Source organism: Cannabis sativa, chromosome 8 (genome assembly GCF_029168945.1).
Source record: "Cannabis sativa cultivar Pink pepper isolate KNU-18-1 chromosome 8, ASM2916894v1, whole genome shotgun sequence".
Lineage (NCBI taxonomy): Eukaryota > Viridiplantae > Streptophyta > Magnoliopsida > Rosales > Cannabaceae > Cannabis > Cannabis sativa.
This window is the reverse complement of record NC_083608.1, coordinates 45463585-45487126: the sequence shown is the minus strand read 5'-3', so window position 1 is coordinate 45487126 and position 23542 is coordinate 45463585. Positions and strand designations below refer to the sequence as shown.

Sequence of the window (23542 nt, the reverse complement as noted above, 5' to 3'; positions counted from 1 at the left end):
GTCAATAGTAGTAAAACTACATACAAAATTATTGTATAAAATACAATTTAATAATACTATATAATACAAAACCAAACGAACACTAAAGTTGTATTTGGTTGAAGGTAATGAAATGGAATAGAATTAAAAAGAATTATTTTCATTTTATTCATTTGTTTTGTTTATTTTAAAGTATTAAAATATCATTCTAATCGAATGTTTTTTTTTATCATTTTGGTAGAATAACTATTTCATTTTGAAATGAAAGAAAAGACCACTCTAATATAATATGAGAAAAAATTTAATGATCTTTTTATCAATTTTTTTATATATTTTAAATTTTATTACATGCATTTTATTTCTATCCTAATTCTTATTTTTATGTTTTTATTCCTCCCAGCCATACCTCACATAAGTGTGTAAATTAAGAGTGAATATATATAGCAAAACCAACAATTTATTTATATTTTAATTGGTTAAATTAAAAAATTTAGAAGATGTTGTAAAACAATATAAAGATAATACATTTCTGAATTTATATACATATAGACATATATCCTTATTATTACTAAAAAGATTAAAAAGTAAAAAGTAAAAAAAAAAAAAAAAAACAAGTGATAGAGATAGAAGAGTTCAATTCAAAAACTACATATATAGTATAGAGTGATAATAAATGTGGTGGGATCAAGTGATGAAGAGAGTGTGTGAGAATGAGATATATATGAGATAGAGAGTTAGCCCCAAAGGATCTCTGGCAATCCTTATAGGTCACGAGAGGTGTTAGCCAGCCATTAATGAGGCTTGCCCCATCCCAATCCCAATCCCATATTTACAATAATAATAATAATCATTTTTCCTTACCCTATATATATTATTCCATCAATTTTGAATCATATATTATAAATATAAATATATAAATATATGTATATTTATAACAAAAATCTCTCACCCTCATTAACTTCACTTTCTTCTTGCAATGCTATAGCTATAGCTTAGCTAGCTCTTCATCATTAATTTCAACTCGTGACTTGATCAATAATGAGCTATATAATATATGTATACATCCTATAGTATATATGTCTTAGAAACTAGACTATTTTTCATATATAATATGTTTTTTTATGGTGCACCAAGGGTACCAGTGCACTTTTTCTTTTTATATTTAAATAATTTTAATTTTAAATTTTTTATATAAAAGGTAAAATTTAAAATGTTATATAAAATTTTAAATAATTTAAAATAAAGAATAATTTTACAAATACACAAAAAAAAAAAAATTACAAAAATATGATTTCAGAGAATTTTAAATATTTTTACGAATTTTTTAATTTTATTTACCCAAAATACGGTCTTTTTATGTTGTATTTATGTTAACTTTTTGTTATTTGTATGTTATTTTGATGTTCTTTTTTTGTTGTTTTGGTGTTGTTTTTACAGAAAATCGTAAAAATGTAAAAAGAAAAAAATATATATTAAACGTAAAAATATAATTTTTTTTTTTTAAAAAATAGTGTCTTATATAATTATCCTTTAAAATAATTTATTATATAAAAATTAAAGATGAAAAAAATCTATTCGCACTTGTATAAAATTAAAAAATATATATATGTAACAAATTAGGGGTGTTCATAAAAACCGAAAAACCGAAACCGACCATCAAACCGACCAGACCGTAACCGAATTTTCGGTTCCACGTCATCACCGAATTTGGCGGTCGGTTTCGGTTTCGGTTTTTTTGACACGGCGGTCGGTTTCGGTTCTTGAAATAAAAAAATAGTTTAACCAAAAAACCGCCAAAACCGCCAAAAACCGCCCAAAACCGTCAAAAACCGCCAAAAACCGCCCAAAACCGCCCAAAACCGCCCAAAACCGCCTAAAACCGCCAAACCGAAAACCGCCAAAAACCGTACGGTCGGTTTTATACGGTTATAATTTCTAAACGGTCGGTTACGGTTTTCGTAAAATAAAAACCGTAACCGACCGGTCGGTTATAAAATTTTAAAAACCGACCATAACCGACCGATTTTCACCCCTATAACAAATTATGCATTCTCATATGAAAAAACATAAAATTAAAACTAATGATTGCCGAAAATAAATTGAAGAAACTATTCTTAGGAAGGCCCACTATAAAAATGGCCACTATGTTTATGATTTAGTTTTTGGGTTGATATGGTTAATGGAAGTGATTGATTTGTGTTAGTAAAAGTAAGAGTCATAAACTCATAATAATAGTTGGGTGGTTATGGGTGGGTCACTCAAGTGTAATATAGTTGCATGTGTGCCACGTATAACATATCATAGTAGTCTTAGTTGGTATTATTGATTAGAACTTATAATTAGCAGTAGTACTACTACTATATATTGTCACGTGAACATAGATTTAGTATGCATATAACTTTTCTCTTAGAAAAAAAAGTGGACGAATCATAAATTGAGGGTTGCTTAACTCAAGGCCCATGCCATTGGTCACTTTGGGTGTTTTTAAGTAACCCAAGTCTACACTTTGAAATAAAATATATAATAAGAATAAATAAATAAATAACCCAAGTCTAAAATCACCACCATTTTCCCCCAAAAAAAAAAATCTACATTCACCAATAATTTGTAAAGAGAGATGCTAATTATTATATGTATTTTCGAGAGAGAGACACGTGATATGTATCTAGTTCAAAATTAATCAATTAGGGTTTGCTCAGTCGCTCTAACAAGATAATGGGCCAAGACAACTTGGAAGGATGGGCCTCAACACCATCTGAGACACTGGAAGCTTATATTCAAGCTTTCAAAAATGTTCCAGCACTAACTTCACCTGTCAACAGCACAACTTTTACTCTACAATTCTCAGCCCTGGCAGCATTGATAGTTGGAAGCTACTAGCTAGTACACCACTACTACAGTCTACGAACCCACATCCTCAAGGCACGTGCCTACCTAGACTAATTTTTCTAACTATGTGGTAGTACAAATTGGATGTAGGGTCACTCTAAAAAAAAACAAAAACGTAAGCCCCAGAATCGAATGTAAGCTATTTGCGGAGTAAGAAAAGCGGAAGAGTAATAGTCGGGGAGAAGCTCCAAGGAAAGAAAGAAGTCAGTATGAACCAAAATACTGAATACACCAACTTAATTAACACTTATAAGGCTATTTGCAATATGGTCCACTATAGAAAACTATCTTAAATGTTCAAAGGAGGGGAGCAAAAGAAAGATCAAAGCAAGAGGTGCGAGTACCACAACGATGTTGACCACATTATCAACTAATGCGATTATTTAAAAGACGAGATAAAACTTTAGCCCAAGCAGGCCACCTCAATCATTGGGTTTGAATTTCCATAATCTATCCCGAACAAGGTATAGCTCACAAATAGCTTGTGATTCTCGGATAGTAGGGGTTGTAAATCCTCTGCAGGGTATGGGCCTCCCTCGAGCTCTTAAAATATGACCTCCGGCTCTACCGGCTCTGGTGATACATGCCTCAGCCATTCAGGCCCTTTAGGGAGTATCAAATGTGCATGCTACTGCGACAATCCTTTTTTCAGGACCCAATAACCCATACCCACCAGGGTTGCCTTCGCCACCCATGGATGGCTATGTGGCAACTATCTCTAGAGACCGCATATTGTTGAAAGTACACGTAATGCCCAAAAAAGATATATGAATGAGCAAGATTATGAGGGAGAAGTGTGTGCTCTAGTGCCATCTCCAGCTTGGAGTCCACAGATGATGAACCCATCACCTTCACAGAAGAGGATGCCCAACACGTATACTTCCCACACAATAATCCACTGGTGATGGAAGCCCAAATTGCCAACAATATTGTGTCCAAAGTGCTAGTGAACAATGAAATCTCATTCAACATACTGTTCAAGTTTGCCTTTCAAGCAATTGTGTTAACTGAAGCTGATTAGATGCCATGCCCTATCCTACTTCAGGGCTTTAATGGAGATTCTCTACTGCCAATGAGGAAGATCCAGCTCCTAGATACATTGAATGGAGGAGTAGCCGAAAGTACCACTCCATTCGCATTCAAACATTATACATTTGTAGTAGTGGATTGTCCCACTACCTACAACGTTATCTTAGGGTGGTCGGTCCTAGTCGATTTCAGAGCAATTACCTCCATTAAACACCTATGCTTTAAATTTTTATGTGACAACGGAAGTGTTGGAGTGGTGGGGCAATCAAAAGAGTGCAAAAAAGTATTACAATGTCTCAACTAGAGTAGTCTTCACGGGTAATCATATTAAAAATTCTTTAACTTTAATATATTGCTGACTGATTTATTCACGGCTAAGTGATCTTAATTCTCTGTACAACTATAAGTCACAGTTTCATGTATGAATAAGAAATTTTTAGATATTTATAAATAAATTATTCAATATTAAATATTAATAATTCAATATTCATGCATATAACAAAATGTTCAACTCTTATTAATAATTAAAAATATATTTATAGGCTTTTAGGTTATAAAACCTAACACTTAATTGATGAAGGCGAAGGATGAGGGTAAGGCAAAAGTTGCAGCGACAAAGTCTGGCCTGAAGCTCACAAGCCCAAGCAATCAATCTATCGATATCTGCCTAGAAATCCAACGATCTTGATGGATCTAGAGGAGGAGCCGTCAGGTCTGGGGTTGGTGCTCGTGGTTAGAAGAATGTGAAGATAATCGTTGAACAGATTGGACGTTCACCAAGGGTAATTTTCAATTTTTTCTCTCTTAGAAAATTTGAACCTAAAGTATGAAATGGGCAAAAGTGGTGAACCGAAGTGTTTCTCCCTATTTATATGGAAAGAGGTGACGATCCTTGTGCCCCAAGATAAGAGGCTCAAATTGAATTTGAGAAAATACAAAGTTAATCCAACAGTCTAAGAGCAGAAGGGTCAACATTTAATGTGTGGCATTGGAATCGAGGCATTTTCAATTGTAACATTAGCCTCGGTATGAGTGCTAACATAATTTAGCCATCAACATGCTACCTTAAGCGTCACGCGCTTTCACAACGCATATGAAGTTCACAGACCAAGAAGTTGATGCCACATGTAATCCACTAGCTGAGATTCAAAGGTCCATAGTTGTCCGTAATGAAAGAAGGCATAAGTTGGAAGGATCATTCCCTTTCCGAATTTCCTATGTGTCCATAATAAACTAGATAGAGGATTGTAAGCTTTCGCAACCCTCAAGTTCTAGAAGCTTGGGGATAAATGTTATTTATGTTTTCGGGAGGGAGACATGTGGCATGTCGAATTCAAAGTTAATCAACTGGGGCTTATTTAGTAGCCCTAATAAGATAATGGACCAAGACAACTTGGAAGGATGGGCGTTAAGACCATTCGAGACACCAAATAGTTACATCCGAAACTAGATATCTCTGATCAGCATCTAGGATACATCTGGGAGGGCTTTCTAAGAGATATCGTAAAAGCCAAGTTGAAGCTGACACGACAATTCTCTAACACCAAATCCCACTGTATCAAGGGATTGTCCCCTGTGTCAGATGCACGTATCACCAAAGGGAACATCTCTATTGTCTTACAGCCACTACTCTGATACTACAATACGCAAAGGCAGCGCACGCACGACACCTGTCAACCTTATATATGTGGTCCCCTGCCCTACGGGAAATAACAATCCTTGGAGTTGAGCTTCAGTCCGTGGGCCCAAAGTTAGTGTATTTTATGTATTTACCACATTAGTAGGCCAAATTTACATGCAAACCCTAGCAAGTAACATGTATGTCCATACGTAGATCCTAACCTATAAATATTACCTTGTACCTTCATGCAAGGGGTTAAAAATTCATTGTGAAAATACTATAGCAAAGAGCTAGGGTTTCTGAGCTCGTGAAGAACATTAGTGTAATATTTCAAGGATATTTAGCCTAATACAGGTGACTCGTGGACTAAAGTTCATTAATACTCAAACCACGTAAAAAAATTTATTTCTATTTCATTCGCTTGATTGATTTTTTTAGTTCTTATTTTATCATATTGAATTTTCAAAATTTTCAATAAACACTAAAAATACTACAATAATTAACTATATATCATTATATTAATATAATTGAATAACATTGGGTTCAACTTTAAAAGTAATATAAAAAAATTTGCTAACTACTCATAAGAATCATTTTTTGTAATGTTATATCCTTTAAAATACCTAACAATAATGATGTTACATGAAACATAAAACATAAGTTGATATATTATTTGTATGTTTGAATAGAAATTCTAAATCTTAAAAAACAAAAATCGTCTAAAGTTGTACAAAACCTAATCAATAAAGTAATAATATTATGAAATTAAACTATAATTTTAGGTAATTCTACAAATTAATAAAATAATTTTCTCTATTACAATATGCCCTAAACAATGTTAAAATATCAAGACCAATCAACTCAAAAAATAAAAGAAAAAGAAAGTGTTTTTTTTATAGATAAATTTCAATCACACACACGTAATATTTAAGAGCGTGAATAAATCTACATCCTCTAAAGAAAATAGAGGTTTAGAAAGGACTCACTTACAAAATTTTATTTTCTATTGCGAATCACTTCCTTTCTTGCTCGAAAGAAAAAACGTCTTCGATGAAATCACAAATTAAATTCTACATAAGTCTATTAAGCAAGATTATACGTTATGATCTATCATAATAATCTTGCACTTGGAATGTAATGACCAAAATCGTATCATATTGTATACTTTTTTCTTTTGAAATGTATGTAATAAAATATTGATTGTATTGAATATGATGCCAATAATTCTATTGAAAAAAAAAAAAGTAATGTATTTTGACAATTAAACGTACGTACATTATTATGAATAATATAATTTTATTTAAAGGATCGGTTAAAGTTGTCCACAAAATTGTCTCATTGTAGATGATTATAATAATCATGATCACAACAAGAAGCTAGTAGCTAATAGGTAGCAATGATAGCATGCATTTGTAGCCGTTGATTTTGATTAGTGTAGTAGGAAATGGAAATGGAGGGCTGTGATTGAATTTGAGATAGGAGTTGAATTATAAGTACGTATAATATTTAAGTAGAGAAAAATAGTGGGGAAAAGAGAGTAGGTGCGGTGAAATGGAAAGGATTCACGAGAAACTTGGGTTAAGTTGTGGAAAATTTATTCCCAAATTAAAGACTTTTTTCTTTGCTTTTTTACGAGTTGCATGGCACCAATGGCACATACATATACGAAACAAGAAGGAACTATCCTCTTCTCTCTTCTATTCTATTAGAAAACATTTATGCTATATATAATATACATATATAACTACAGTTATATATATTTTATATATGGTGCCAGCCAATCCATATAGTGGATCTATAGCTATATGTTATGTATATAATATAGTTTTTTATGTATAAGTTTTTATTGGTCGGATCTACTCTAACTTTAAATTTCTCATTTTTGGTGTGTAATAATGTATATGAAAAATTTATAGTGAACCCTTAATAGGGTTGTTATGATACACCCTTATTTATATTGGTATTAATTAGGATAATGTTTAATGTAATTATTTTTTATAATTATTTGAGATAATTTCTAAATTTTTAGAAAATAATAAATAATTTATAGTGAAAAATAAAATTTAAATAATTACTTATCACACATATAAGACAATAAGGAATTATTCTAAAGGTGTACTATAAAATTATCCAAATGTAAATATCTAGAAATATAGTATAATTGTAGAACTTTTATTTAAAAATACTCTATTCAAGAATAATATTTAATTTATTATAAAAAAAAAATTAATTTTTTATTCTTAAATAGAGGTTCTACTCTAATAATAATATATATTTTAATTATTTGATGTTCATTTTTTTTATACAAAGTATTAAATTTAAAATTGATTTTTTTTTGAAAAAAAAAATATGAGAGTCTAAGTAATAATGCAAAAGACAATACAACTAATACTCGATTAAATTATACTTTTATTTGATTTTGACTAAATATTTATACAAACTAAGAAATAAATTAATCGATAATTAGATTTTTTTTTATAACCAAATAGCTAACTCTCATACTACTATACATGAAAATTGGTTATTTTGGAAAATTATCTTAAAAACTAGGCAATGCTACATTAAATTATAGGTAATCTTTGTGTAGACCAAGGATATAATAACCAATTTGAATACGTTTAATCAAACCCTTCAATGAATTTTTAACAAATCTATTTGGTGGTTATGGTCAATGGTCAAGCATTGACTCACACACAAGTTTTCTTCTTAATGAAAACATAGAATGAGAGTGTTTTTTCAAAAATAAATAAATAAATAAATAAAATATGTAATCAGAGTTACTTTTTTAACCTCGGAATTCTTACACACACACAACGCCTATATTAACATTTAACAAATCTAACACACAAAACAAAAAAAATAAAATAAATAAAATAATTTGTTTCAAAATTCCAGTTTCCACTATCACTATTTCCAAATTAAGTTTTTGTTTTTTATTTGACTAATCATTACATTATGGCGTTTCTCATTTTCTTTATTGTTTATTTTCTCAGCCGTTACCCAATGGCCAAAAGAAGTAAAAAAAAACTAAAATTGACAAAGTTGGGATTTGGGAAAGAAAAACAGAAAGGTAATAAGTGAAAAAAGAAAAATAGAATGGTGGTACTATTGGTAATTATAACAACTTTATTATATGTAGTATTGTCAATAGGGGCAAAATAGTAAAACCACATTAAAAATATGAAATAAAAATTAATTAAAATTTTTACTATTCTAAACTTTAAGATGTATCAAATCATGCTATGAACTTTTTAAGTCGTTAAAAATTTTTCCAAACTATTAAAATTTTTGAATATAATAACTTTTATCTAATTTCATTTAATTTTACTAATGTGACCACGATTGTCTATATACTAAATTGTGTTTCTAAACTTTAGCATCTATCGAATCATGTCTCATGAACTTTAATATGTACCAAATTGGGTTCCCAAAATTTTTATCCACATCAGTCCTTCTTTAGTAAATTTAGATAAAAAATTTTAAATTCAACAATCTTAATAGTTCGAGGAGAATTTTTGACAACTTTAAAAGTTCAGAAAGTATAATTTAGTATATATCAAAATTTAGGGGAAGAAATTTAAATTAACCTAAAATGAAATAAATAAAATAACTTTTGGGGTGCTTCTGCATTGTACACCACTAAAATAGGTCCATTAGTGCAACCCTAACTATTTTGATATTTAAAAGAATTTATTAGTCTATTTTTTAATAGTTGTGTACGTTATAGTTATTTAAGATATTTTGTAAAATTTTGAAAAATTCAAAATAATTTACAATATAGAATTCAACATTTAAATTGTCGATTTTACACGCATATAAATTAAAAAAGTCATATGTGCAATAAAATCTTTGAACCCTATTTTTAGCGTATTAAAAGTTTTGAATTTCTCAAAATTTTGTAAGATGTATTAAATAACTATAACGTATACGTACATTAAAAAAAAACTCAGACTATTTTTTTTAGATACTAAAATAAATAAGAATATATCAGTGCATCCATAGGCGGACCCACATTGTAGCGAGGAGGGGCAGTCGCCCCCCCTGAAAAAAAAAATCGAGAAAAAAATGTATATGTATTTTAATTAGTTACAATATATATTTGTATTAAAAGATGATATTTATAGACATAATAGTAACCTTGGTGTAATGGTTAAGGCAGTTGGTAAATAGGTTAGAGGGTAAAGGTTCAAATCCCACCAACTACACTTTATATTTTCTTTTTAAATTTATTTACGCCCCCCCTCACTTTAAATTCTGGGTCCGCCACTGAGTGCATCCTTTCTAAGAGGTGTCTTGTAGAACTTTCCTAACTTTTTTGTTATAGAGTGCACTGATATACCTTTTTATATTTAAGACATCTTCTAAAATTTTAAAAAAATTTAAATAATTTCATGAAAATATAGTATCTCTTTTATCTTGTTGGAGTATGAAATAAAAAGTTTAAATTTTATTTTTGCTATCATAAATTATTTGAATATCTTAAAGCTTTGCAAATATATTAAATAAGTATAATTTACACTATTATATAAAAAGATTAAGATTAAAACAATTTAAATGTTGAGAATACAACTATTTTTAAGGAATAAGACAACCCAATCTCCATTTTTCTTTTATTTTTTTCATAGTAAGCACTTACAAAAAATAAAGATTAAAACTATCGGGTGATTTTATAATGCACCTTCTTAAAAAGAATGTACTGATGTACTATTTACTTGTTTCGACATTCAAAAAAAAAATTAATTTAATTTTTATTATATTCATGTACAGTCTAGCTATTTAAGATATCTTACAAAATTTTGAGAAATTCGAAATAATTTACAATAGAAAATAATATTCAAACAATCTATATTACACGCGTATAAAATAAAATAATCACTCGTGCAACATACTGTTTGAATGCAGTCTTTGGCGTGTTAAACTTTTTCGAATTTTCTTAAAATTTTATAAGATGTTTTAAATAATTATAATTTACATATAAAAAAAAAAAATTGGATAAAAAATTATTTTAAATACCAAAACACATAGAGATATAAGGGTGCATCAGAGGATGTTGATAACATTAAGTTGGTACATTGACATAGAATTACCCCCAAAGAGTGGTACTATTGGTAATTGTAAGAACTCTATTATGGGTAGTATTGTCAATAGGGGCAAAATAGTAAAACAACATTAAAATATAAAATAAAATAAATAAAATTTAACATACACATAAGATAACCCAATCTCCATACATTTCCCATTCATTTTTTTTTTCATTTGCAGAAAATACACTAACGTTCAAACATTGGAATCTCTTTCTTCTCCTTCATCTCTGAAAATCTCTGAAACCATGTTCTGAAAAGTGAAAAAAGTTTCTTTCTTTCCATTCTGTAAAAGTTGCAGAATAGTACTAAAGACCTTAAACCCGTTTCTCTCTCTTTCTCGATTTTGATATGTTGCCGAGGTCGAACGGTGCCGTTTGGATAGATGGGGACGAAGAAGACGCCGCTTCTTCTTGGACCAAAAACAACGAAGGAGTTGTTGTTGAACCCAACAACAACAACAACAAGGAAGAAGAAATGGGTTTGGGTGCTAATTCTTTCTCTTCTTTCAAAACCATGCTCGAAACTGACTGGTACATGAATAATGCTCTTAACCCAACTCCTTCTTCTCACCATCTTCATGGTCTTTCTCTTCCTCCTCCACCTCCTAATAATACTACTACTAATCACCATGATATTAGCTTCTGTAATAACCCAGTTACTGATCATAACAATAATCTTCTCTTACAACCAATTGACTCCTCTGCTTCTTGTTCTCCTTCTCAAGCGTTCAATCTTGACCCATCTCACTCTCACAACTTCTTACAAGCTAAATCTTGCTTCTCTTCTCTTCTTAATGTTGTTAATAACAACCCTTTTGATAATGGCTTTGATTTGAGCTGTGAAAGTGGGTTTCTCAACAACCCTGTTTTGATGGGTTTCGCTGGACTTAATTCGCAGCAGAATCAGATGGGTGGAACTACTCCGGAATTGAGTTCTAGCTCTGATTTTCCGGGTAATCGATTGCTTCCCTTATCGGACGACGCCGCTGCACTCGGAGGTGGGTTTAGTCCGACGGGTTTCGAGGGTTTTGATGGCTCGGCTGGTAGTGCTCTGTTTCTGAACAACAGAGCTAAGGTTTTGAGACCTCTTGAGGTTTTTCCTCCGGTGGGTGCTCAGCCAACTCTGTTTCAGAAACGGGCGGCGCTCAGGCAAAATTCAGGTGGAGCTGATAAGTTGGGGAATTTGGATGTTTCAGCTTCTACCAGATTTGGGAAAAGTTTAGAGGGTTTTGAGAAAAAGAGGAAGAAGAGTATTGATGATGGTGAAATTGAAGAGAGTATTGATGTTTCTGGTCTTAATTATGATTCTGATGATGCTAATGAGTATAGTAAGCTTGAGGATAATACTAACAAAAATGGTGGTGGAAGTAATTCTAATGCTAATAGTACTGTCACCGGAGGAGGAGATCAGAAGGGGAAGAAAAAAGGGTTGCCGGCGAAGAATTTGATGGCTGAGAGGCGGCGGAGGAAGAAACTTAATGATAGGCTTTACATGCTTAGGTCTGTTGTCCCCAAAATAAGTAAGGTAAGAATTTTATGTGTCTCTTATTTCTCATGAAATGATTTTTTGAACATTAGAACACTGTTTATTTGGTCACTCGGTTCATGTGTTCTTCATTTTCAATTTTGTCTCATAACTATTAATGTTCAATCAATGTTATTGAAGATTTGGGCTGACATAATTCTGTTGGAGGAAGTCTAGTTTGTGGAATATGAGCTTAAAATTTAGACTTGGAATTTGAACAACATATTTTATGTTATTGTATTTTGAGTGGATGCTAAAAGTTCAGACTTTGATAGGGATTTGAATTTTGTTGATTCATCAATATATTGTAATTTTTAGTAGTGTCCATTTTCTCTTTAAAGTTTCAATGCTTTGTTCATGGTCTTTCCTTCTTGGTTTGAACTATGTTAATCCAGCAATATATAGTAATTTTTAGTTTGATATGCTTTGAATAATAAGCTAAAAGTTTAGACTTTGTTAAGGATTTGAAATATGTTGATTCATCAATATGTTGTAACAATTAGAAGTAGTGTCCATTTTTGTTTCTTCATGGTCTTTATTGGTTTATCACAGATGGATAGAGCTTCGATACTCGGGGATGCCATTGACTACCTGAAGGAGCTACTGCAGAGGATTAATGATCTTCATAATGAACTAGAGTCGACCCCTCCTGGCTCTTTGTTGCCACCTTCTTCAAGCTTTCACCCTTTGACACCAACACCACCGACCCTTCCCTGCCGTGTCAAAGAAGAACTGTTCCCAGGCTCCCTACCGAGCCCTAAAAACCAACCTGCAAGGGTATTTTTCTTAGACCTTGATTCTCCTTAACATTCTCTATTTGTTTTGCTCTGTGAGAATGAGAACTTAACAAGAACATATATTGACAACCTGATAACTGTATGAGCTAAGATAATCAACATAAACACAATTAAGTTGGGAATGATTTTTCGGTCTTGCAGGTGGAGGTTCGGCTGAGGGAGGGAAAGGCTGTTAACATTCACATGTTCTGTGCTCGGAGACCAGGTCTCTTGCTCTCTACCATGAGGGCTTTGGACAACCTTGGATTGGACATTCAGCAAGCTGTAATCAGCTGCTTCAACGGGTTTGCTTTAGATGTGTTTCGAGCTGAGGTATGCTTCTCTTCCCGAAACCATACCATTCCAAGCTCTCATCTTTAATTACTGTTTCCCCAAGCTCTCATCTTTAATTACTGTTTCCATCATTTCCTTTGTTTCGGTCTTAAACTTTTATGTTGTTCAACAGCAATGCAGAGAAGGGCAGGAGGTGCTACCCGAGCAAATCAAGGCGGTGCTTTTGGATTCGGCTGGCTTCCATGGCACAATCTGACTCTGACAAGTTAGTATGAGAAAGAAAAAAAGAAGAAGCTCCCTTACAAATGGACATGGAAAACCAAATATTTTCTAAGATAGTATAACTCCAAAGCTTGAAGTGGAGTTTTGTAAATGCAATTGTTTTTCATTCCCATTTTAGTAAAGGTGCATCCACAACAACAAATTCAAGAAAAGGAAAGAAGGAATGTAGATCAAAATCAGTCAAAGCCCACCAAAGTCTGAGTAGGTTAATTAAAATCTAATATCATTGTCTTTACTATAAATATTTCATTTCATGTTGAATCCTTGCAAAAACTTTCCATTGTTGTCTCCACAACTACTGTTGTTAGCTTTTAGAATAATAAAAACTATGGCTCTCTTATTTGTTTTTTAAATTCTTCTCAAGTGGCCCCTCATCTCCTCTTTTTCATATCATGATATCATATTCTATATTTATAATATATATATACGTACACACATTTATTATATGTTTTATTGAATATTTACTGACAGAGAAAACAAGCAGAAAAACAAAATAAGCATTCTGAGCTCCCTCAGTTTCTTGGGTTGTTTCTAGGTTGTTACCTTTTATGGTCCCAGTAAGAATAATTAATATTTCTTTCAAAAAAAAAATTAAATATGGGGTTTTTATAAATATATTAGATTTTAGACAAAAATTTATAAAATTTTACTATCACGCTAAATTTTTTACAAAAAAAAATATTATCTTATTATAAAATACTCGTAAAATAACAAAATAAAATAATTAAAAACAATAATATAACAACTAAAAAATAAGTGTAGGATAATAGTGTAGAACAATAGTGAAAATACAGTACACAATAAAACTATAAAAAATTAAAAATTTGGTGTGAAAATCCTAAAAATAAATTCAATAACAAAACAAAAATGGAAAAGGAACTAATTGCGCCTACGCGGGCCCATGGTATTGAATGGACTCATAAATCACATAACAGGGAAGGGGGGTTTCTACTAAGGCCAGGCCCGGCCCGGCCCATAGTGTGTTAATTGTATGTGGACTATTATAATTAATTTGGGAAATTGTCTTTTTTTTTTTTTTTTTTTTTTGAAGAAAAGCGTAAAATATATTAAATGGAATTAGACCTCATGGTCATTACACAATAAGTTTTCCGGAACGGAGTTGATCGGAATCGATCCATACACCTGGTGGGTAAAAGCCCACTTAGCAACATTATGAGTTGCATAATTGCAGTTCCTACTAACATTCGAAAATTGATAACAAGTAAAATAAGGCGAAGAGTTAGTACAAAAGGAGACATAGTTCTCTAGGGCCCAATGGGACACCTTTCCATTGAGTGCATTGATTGCTAGTCTGGAGTCACTCTCCACAATAACATACTTAAACTTTAGATCCAAAGCAACTGACACCGCCAAGCAACAGGCCGCCGCTTCTCCACAAAGAGCCTCCGAGAAATCCAACCGGGACGTGTGAATAGAGATCACCCTCCCCAGGTGATTCCTAGCTACAACAGCTATGCACACACTCTCCATTGGGAAATTGTCTCTATTGATGGTATTTACTATTTTCTTTTTCTTTTTTAAGAAAAAATAAAATAAAATAAAAACAATGACTAGTACTTCATTGCAAATAACTAGCGTAAGATGGAAAAATATCTATTTAAATGGGAAATTTGAGTTTCTATGCATTTTTTATACCCAAATTAATTATCTAAACTAATACTTATAACTCTTGAAAAAATAGGACTACTTTTACCTAAACCCCAAAATACCCCCCTCATTATTCTCAATCATTTCTCTCTCTTCCTCCTTTCTCTCTCACATCAAACCCACCAAAACACACTGCCTATCCACCTGCCTTCCACCCAAAACCAACCATCGCACTAGCTGAACGGCGAACGCCACCTCCGACCGAGACGCCGACGGAGAGCCAACCGAACCCACACCTCCACCACCTCTGAAATCTGAAGAAGAAGAAAAAAAAAAACCCACAGTCCGATGGTCGGACCTTGAGTCCGATGGGGTCCGACCAATCGGACCCAAGGTCCGACCATCGGACCTCTCTCTTCCTCTCTCTGAAATCTGAAAAAAAAAAAAAACCCACAGTCCGATGGTCGGACCTTGGGGTCCGATGGTCGGACCCCATCGGACCCCAAGGTCCGACCATCGGACCTCTCTCTCTCCTCTCTCTCTGAAATCTGAAAAAAAAAAAAAAAAAAACCCACGGTCCATACAACAAATACCCACCTACGACGGAGAAGGAGAAGCAGCTGGCAGTGACCATAGACATAAATCAAGATGGGATAGAGAGCATTCTCTATCATCCATTGCTCTTCACTTTCCCTCACTTTTACCTTATATATATATATTTATACGAACTGTGTTAGATTCTTTACCGTGTGTTGAAGATGGGGGGTGACAAAGCAATCTCCCTGGAGGAGATCAAGAATGAAACTGTTGATCTGGTATATCCCTACACCTTTTTCATTGCATTTTTTCTCTTGAAAATCTGTATGGGTTTATGTTTGTGTATATACGTGTGTATGTGTTCTTTTTCATTTTGTTTGAAACCCAAATTAAAAGAAATGGATCTGGAAAACTTTTGTGAAATGATTTAGGTACTGACTCCATGGTTTCGTCTTACTGAGCTTTGTTTTGGCTGCTGGGAATATCGATATTGTTTTGACTTTTTTATCACACCTTTCAATGCATGAAACGTGGGTATTTGTTGTATGGACCGTGGGTTTTTTTTTTTTTTTTTTTTTTCTTCAGATTTCAGAGAGAGGAAGAGAGAGGTCCGATGGTCGGACCTTGGGTCCGATTGGTCGGACCCCATCGGACTCAAGGTCCGACCATCGGACTGTGGGTTTTTTTTTTTCTTCTTCTTCAGATTTCAGAGGTGGTGGAGGTGTGGGTTCGGTTGGCTCTCCGTCGGCGTCTCGGTCGGAGGTGGCGTTCGCCGTTCAGCTCGTGCGATGGTTGGTTTTGGGTGGAAGGCAGGTGGATCGGCAGTGTATTTTGGTGGGTTTGATTTGAGAGAGAAAGAGGAGGAAGAGAGAGAAATGGTTGAGAATAATGAGGGGGTATTTTGGGGTTTAGGTAAAAGTAGTCCTTTTTTTTCAAGAGTTATAAGTATTAATTTAGATAATTAATTTGGGTATAAAAAATGCATAGAAACTCAAATTTCCCATTTAAATTAGTTCACCATTTACAGTTCTTACATACACAACTAATTAATTCATCATCATCATGAGCAATATAATGATGGGTAAGTTAAAATATACTACTTTTATTAATCAATTAATCAAATTTATCTCTAATTTTTATATTTATTTGAAACATACTTCTTTTTATATGCATTGTACTCAAAATACCCTGACACAAGAGAGTCACATGGAGAGTATCTTGAAGTGACAAGAGCAAAATTGGTACAATGTTTTAAAAAAAAGAGGTAAAAATAATAGACTTAAAAAAAAATGATAAAAATAAAAGAGAACAATATAAAAAGAGTATAGAGTGTAATTTCTTCTATAATAATTGCATGTAGGTCTGACTTTGGGCTAAGACAGGTTAAGCCTGTGCCTATAGCTTATCCAGCCCAAAATATGTTGTAAACAACAAAAAAAAAAAAAAAAAAAAAAAAAAATTTACATGATATGCTAAAAAAAAGAATACAAAAATAGGTCAACAAAGTGCATGTTTGGTATCATAACTAAAAAATTATTTTTTGTTTTTAAAAACAGAAAATTGTTTTTTGAAAACAATTTGACTTGTTTGGCTTTGTTTTTTGAAAACAGTTTTGAGAAAACAAAGTTACAAAAAACAAGAATTTTGAAAACAACAAAATGTTGTTTTCTGTTTTAAATACCAATTCACTTTTAGTCAATATTATTTTTAAAAAGCACTAACCAAACATGACTTGTTTTTAAAAACTTCAAAAACTATTTTTTGTTCTCATTTCTAAAAATAATTTTTTGAAAACAAAAAACAGAAAACAATACCAAACATGTTCAAAAAATTTCATTTTTACTCTTTGAAGTTTTTTATTTATAAAAATACATCTTCTATAAAAATAATAAACTATTTTTTTTTTTTGTTTTATATTTATTTATGGTTGTGATGAGGATATTTTTCTAGTTATTTTGTAATTTATTTATAGCTGAATTATAAGGGTAAATACCATTTTGGACCCTCTGTTTTACAAAAGTTACCAATTGGACCCTGTGTTTTGTTAAATGACAAAATGGATCCTGTATTTTTTAAAATAGTATAAAAGTGCTATGACAAAACTGTTTACAAAAGTTACCAATTGGACCCTGTGTTTTGTTAATTTTAATCCGATCTAAAAGTGCTATGACAAAACTGTTTACATTTTTTGTATCTGTTCTTATTAAGCATTGTCTTCAAGTTGGTTGTATTAAAAAAAAAAAGTTGTCAAAAATTGAGCTCAGGGTCCTATTTTTACTATTTTAGAAAATATAGGGTCCATTTTGTCATTTAACAAAACACAGGGTCCAATCTGTAACTTTTGCAAAACACAGGGTCCAGAATAGTATTTACCCGAATTATAATTGTTGTGAAGTTGATTTCTCATTATTTTTTAACTTTTGCTAGGTAAAGTGTACTTTTGTAATCTTAAAATTTTACAAGAATATTTTTGTAATTAAAAATTTAGGTTAAAATTATAAATAAAATATAAAAATAATAGTATTTTTGAAAATTCCCCCCCAAAAAATTGTTGTTTGTGAATTAAACCACCAAAACCTATTTACCCAAGCTCATCGTTGTATTCTTTTTATGAATAAGCTGATTGTTGTATAGTGTAGTAAAAGTAATGGAAATAACACAATGTAAGATTTTCTATGCTCATTTTTCTAATTATATTAAAAATATTCTCACACTTTTTTTTTTTACTCTAATCGTATGACAAACATGAATTAGGAGCGTTTCACAAAAACCCAAAATACAAAAAAGCCTAATCATTACAAAATGAGAATCTTATAAAATATACAAAAACTAAATTTAAACAATCTTAACTCAATATAATTAATGAAAAAATTCAGTCTCAATAATCAATTTAACGTTATTATTAATGCTACAACTTTTGCGTGAATAATTATGAACTTTCATCCACAACATAAAATTATAATTTTATTTAATATACAGTAGAACCTCTATCCAAGAATACACTTGAGACCAACTAAATTATATTCTAATTGGGAGGTTATAACTAAATAGAGTTACACTAGAAAAAAAAATTAAAAAAATAAAAAAATATCAATGTAACAATAATAACAATAAACAATCATTAATACTATATCATAATAGAAATATTTTAAAGTAAATATAATTTCATACATGTATTATAATTTAAAATAAAATTATTAATTTTACATAAATAAATTTACAAAATACATATATATATTTTATTAAAATGTAATTATTCTTATATAGAGGTATACTTTGTTAATACGGGACTTAAAAAATGTATAACTAATTACAATTTAGAGGTTATTCTTATTTATAACTGGCCCAAATCGGGACTTGATTTTTTTATAATAAATTAGAGGTTATTCTTGAATAGAGTATTCTTAAATAGAGGTTCAACTGTATAATGGTATGTATAGTTAAAAATAAAATAGTAAGTTGTATGTGTGAAAATATTAATCATGTAATTTATTGTTTAAATTATATTTTTGGTACTAAAATTATTTATAATTTTTGAAGAGCAACTATCTTGTAACAAAATAATATAGAAATTTTTTCATTTTTACACTTCAAAACTGTTTTTTTTTTTTTTTTATTGTATTTTTACGGAATTCTACATAAAATTCTCATTGCAACTAGTGGAGTAACTTAAATTGCAACCAAAAGCAACTCACATAGAAACTACCGGAAAAACTATTTTAAAAATTAAAACTGTAAATTTAAAAAAAAAATTAAAAAAATAGTATATGAAATGATAAGTTGTATAAAAAATAAATTAAGTTATAATATAATAAAAACAACAAAAAATGTTCCTAAAGTAACGATCCTAACTAATATATTTTTCAGCTAATTTAATAATAGTACAAGGAAGATTTAGAAAATATAGATTTTGTTTTTTTTTTTACATTGGTGGAGGGAGAATTCAAATTTATAATCTTTGAGAGTTGGGGTATGATGAAATTTTCTTTTACTCCATTTCTTGGTCTCTTTCTCCTCTTATTTTTGCCAAATGAAATATTTTAATTCTTCCTCTCTTTCCACACTCCTTCCTATATTCCTGTATGATTTTGTTTTACTTAACAATATAGAAAGGAAAAAGAAAAAAGAAAAGAAAATGCCACATTTCCCACTAATGAATTTTGGAAGTCTAAGTAACAAAAATTTAGTAATGTAAATCTACATTGCCCACAAATGTCTTTACATAGTCTTGTCCATTGTGAAGATACAACTAGATTGGCATCTTCCAAATAGTTTTATATTATTTATTTTGTCATCTTCAAGACCCTACCATATTAGAAAATCAAGAAAACTATATAATCTAAAACACAATAATAATTATTCAATAATTAAGTATACATATTTTATTGATTTATAGTAATTATATCAATTTGATAGTGTAATACTATCAACTAACTCTTCCTTCTTAGATCTCTAAATCAGAAATATTTTTATTTTATCTAATTATCAAAAAATATACAATTGTGATGAGATAATATGTATGTATGTATGTATGTATGGTTTTGAATGTTTCTCTCTAAAAAAAATCTTTTGAAGTTTTTCTGCGTACGATTGGTTGCGTCTGGGTAGTTTCTTGTTTCCGATTGGTGCGGCTTCATCGGTGGAGCACGGCGGCGTTCTCTCTTCGTCTTCCAGAAGGTTCACGTTTGAGTTTGGTGTTGTTTTATCTGGGGTTTTCTGCGTGTGCAACTGGGTTCGACTGGGGTGTTCTGGTCCGTTTTTTGTTTGCGTTTTCACTGGCAAAGATTGGCGTCGACTGGTGGGTGTTATTTTCGTATCTTTCGTCGGTTTCTAGAGTCTCACGGTTGCGGTTTGGGATTGAATTCTCTCGGGTTCTGGTTTAGTTTTCTGGTTCTCTCAAGGTTGGATCGTCTTCTACAATTTGGTTTGGTACGGCTGTGTTTTTTTCTTTCTCTGTTTGGTGCGATTTTTCTGGTGGATTTCTTCAAGGTTGATCGTTCTTTTGGTGTTGTGTCTGGCTTGTTTGCGACTGACTTATTCTTTCTCTCTGTTCGCTGCGATTTTACCGATGGAGCATGGCGTCAAGCAGTCATGCCATGGAGGACATGGAGCAGAGCTACGGGAATATTGAGTTGGAGGATGAGGAGAGTTTTGGGATTGAGATCGATGATGATGTTGAGGAGATGGCACTGGTGGATGATCGGTGGTGCCTCGTGGGTAGATTTTTGAATGCTCGATCGTTAGACTTTGAAGCTATGAAGCACACTTTGGCTGGGCTGTGGAAGCCGGGGAAGGGTCTTTTTGTCAAGGAGTTGGGTTGTTAGGCTATTTTTAGCCTATGTTATGGATCCGATTTATGTGCATTCTTAGCTGTGTTGGGACGGAATTACGCTTGTTTTCTATGTTTTCAGGTTCTTTGGAGTAAAAGAGGTCTCGGGTGCATAAATTCACTGAAAAACGTGCTGAGCCGAAGAAAAACTTCATTTTATGAGTTTTTTGCATATCTGGCCGCGGCGATGAAGAGTCTCGCCGCGGCGAGATACGAGAAACAGAAAGTGCCTAATTTTGGCACATTCTCGCCGCGGCGAGAGGAAGTGTCGCCGCGGCGAGATCCCGTACGGACCGGGGGTAATTTCGTCCATCGAACCCTAAATTTCAAGTATAAATAGAAAACTGCGATTGGAAGTCAAAAGAAAAGAGCGATTTGGAACCCTAAAACACAGCTGAGAGCGGCAGGAAGAGCGTAGAGATTCAAGTGAAGATCCAGAATTCACCCTTAACAGTTCTTTTCTTTATTCCTCTTTAATTTATTAATGTTGAATATTGCTATAGGAATGGTTATGGATTTGTTTCTGAACTAAATTTCCCATTTAGGGAGGATGATGATTGTTGTTTAATGTTTTCCTAGTTAATGTTTAATTACCATTCCTCAATTCTTGTGTGTGTGAAATTATCTTAATTTGTGTTTAATTTCATGTTTAAGATTGATCACCTTGTGCATGCTCTATGATCTCAATTCAAAATCTGAAAAGTGAGAATTGAGAATGCTAAAATTAAGATAATCGATGTTCTATGTGAAACGAAAGTATTTACATGACTTATGTGACGAGTAGATTATTGCTTAATGCTGATTTCATGTTAGTTTAATTAAGGAATTAATTAGATAACATGTGATTTAGAATCTAGAAGATCTGAAAGGAGCTAGGTATTTTATAATCTGTCATTCACCCCAAGAATAGGATAGTAATTAATCATTAACAATTTGGGTAAACAACAACGGGATTCTCCTCCCTATTGTCTCATCTTGCTCAACTTTAAAGCTCGTGTTATTAAGTTTTACGAATTTCTTTCAAATTTTCTTGTTTTTAAACCATAATTACTTTTGATTTACCGAATAGAATCATAAGTATAATTTAGTGGTACTTAATCCAATTCCCGTGGGATCGACCTCACTGTGTGAGATTTTACTACTTGATTGCGTATACTTGCGTAGCGTTTATAAAATATAGCAACAAGTTTTTGGCGCCGTTCTTAGGAATTGTTTAAAGATTAAGATTACATAAAATTATACTAACTTCTACTTTGGTATATTTTCTCTTGCTGATTTTTCTAACCTTTTTCTTGCAATATTTTCTTTATTTATCTCAGGAATCCTAAGTGCATGCGCCGTCAAGGACAATCAGTCATATTACCAGTTGATCCTGAAATTGAGAAAACCTGCAGGAAGAATCGAAAGAACAAGAGGCAAGAAAGAGTTTCAGCAACTGCTGAAACATCAGAAATCATGGCTGCCAATGTGAACAATAATGTTGGGAACAATGGGCGTAATAATGGTAATAATGGAGGCGCTGTGGAAGATCAAGCTAATGGCCGAAGCTTGAGAGATTACATTCTCCCTACTCTGACGGGAGTGCAGTCATGTATTAGGCCACCGGCGATGGATGCAAACAACTTCGAGATCAAACCCGCCATCCTTCAAATGGTGCAGTCTTCAGTTCAGTTTGGTGGTCTCCCTTCTGAAGATCCTAATTTGCATCTCTCTAACTTCATGGAACTTTGTGAAACTTTTAAAGTTAATGGAGTTAGCGACGATGCCATTAGATTGAGGTTGTTTCCATTCTCTCTCAGAGAACGAGCCAAGAGTTGGTTGAATTCTTTGCCACCGAATTCTATTGCTACATGGAATGATCGGCAACAAAATTCTTGTCAAAGTTCTTTCCTCCGGCGAAGTACGCAAAGCCGAGAGGAGAAATTAATAATTTACGCCAACAAGATAATGAATCTCTCCATGAGGCACAGGAGAGGTTTAAAGATACGATCGGGAAGTGTCCCCATCATGGTATAGAGAAGTGGATCTTGGTTCACAACTTCTACAACGGGTTGGTTGGTAATACTAGAACTCTAATAGATGCGGCGGTGGCGGAGCTTTTATGAGAAAGAGTGCTAATGAGGCATATGATCTATTGGAGGAGATGGCTCTAAACAACCAGCGGTGGCCAGGCGAAAGGAGTCAATCCAAGAAAGTAGGCGGTGTGTTAGAAGTCGATGCCATCACAAAGTTAACGGCTCGAGTTGAGGCATTGACTAAAATCATTGCAGGGCAAGCTAAGCAAGCCCAAATTGTTTGTGAGTTATGTGGAGGAAGTCATCACTTTTCGGAGTGCCAAGCAGATGTGGATGATTTGCCAATGGATGAAGCTAAGGCCATTGGAAATTTTTCACAGAACAACAACAACAACAATTATGGGTTCAACCAGAATAACAACCGAAGAAATAGTGGGTTCTATCAACAAAGAAATCAGAACCAACGGTTTAATCGGCAACAATCCTGCGGTGGAAGTTCTAGTTTGCGAACGATTCTTGCTCCAATTCATGATGAAACTAGATCTTCAATTAAAGACCTGCAAACTCAGATGGGC

The 23542-nt window shown here is 32.4% G+C and overlaps 1 protein-coding gene and 1 non-coding gene across 2 annotated transcripts; one reads left to right on the top strand and one right to left on the bottom strand.

Moving 5' to 3' along the window:
* Nucleotides 1-10592: 10592 nt before the first annotated feature.
* On the top strand, nucleotides 10593-13831 carry LOC115700779 (transcription factor ICE1). Its single transcript, XM_030628418.2, has 4 exons — nucleotides 10593-12126; nucleotides 12679-12903; nucleotides 13065-13235; nucleotides 13369-13831. Exons 1-4 carry the CDS (start codon nucleotides 10951-10953, stop codon nucleotides 13450-13452), a joined length of 1656 nt encoding a protein of 551 aa, XP_030484278.2. The 5' UTR covers nucleotides 10593-10950; the 3' UTR covers nucleotides 13453-13831.
* Nucleotides 13832-22859: 9028 nt separating this feature from the next.
* Nucleotides 22860-22966, bottom strand: LOC133030701 (small nucleolar RNA R71). Its single transcript, XR_009684250.1, has one exon. It is a non-coding gene; the product is annotated as a small nucleolar RNA R71 (small nucleolar RNA).
* Between the last annotated feature and the right edge of the window lie 576 nt (nucleotides 22967-23542).

Bases quoted from the DNA above. Each gene is read 5' to 3' on its own strand.
- LOC115700779 (XM_030628418.2), top strand. From the start codon at position 10,951: ATGTTGCCGAGGTCGAACGGTGCCGTTTGGATAGATGGGGACGAAGAA. The intron at 12,127-12,678 runs GTAAGAATTTTA...GGTTTATCACAG, and splicing joins TTGTCCCCAAAATAAGTAAG to ATGGATAGAGCTTCGATACT. The intron at 13,236-13,368 runs GTATGCTTCTCT...GTTGTTCAACAG, and splicing joins TAGATGTGTTTCGAGCTGAG to CAATGCAGAGAAGGGCAGGA.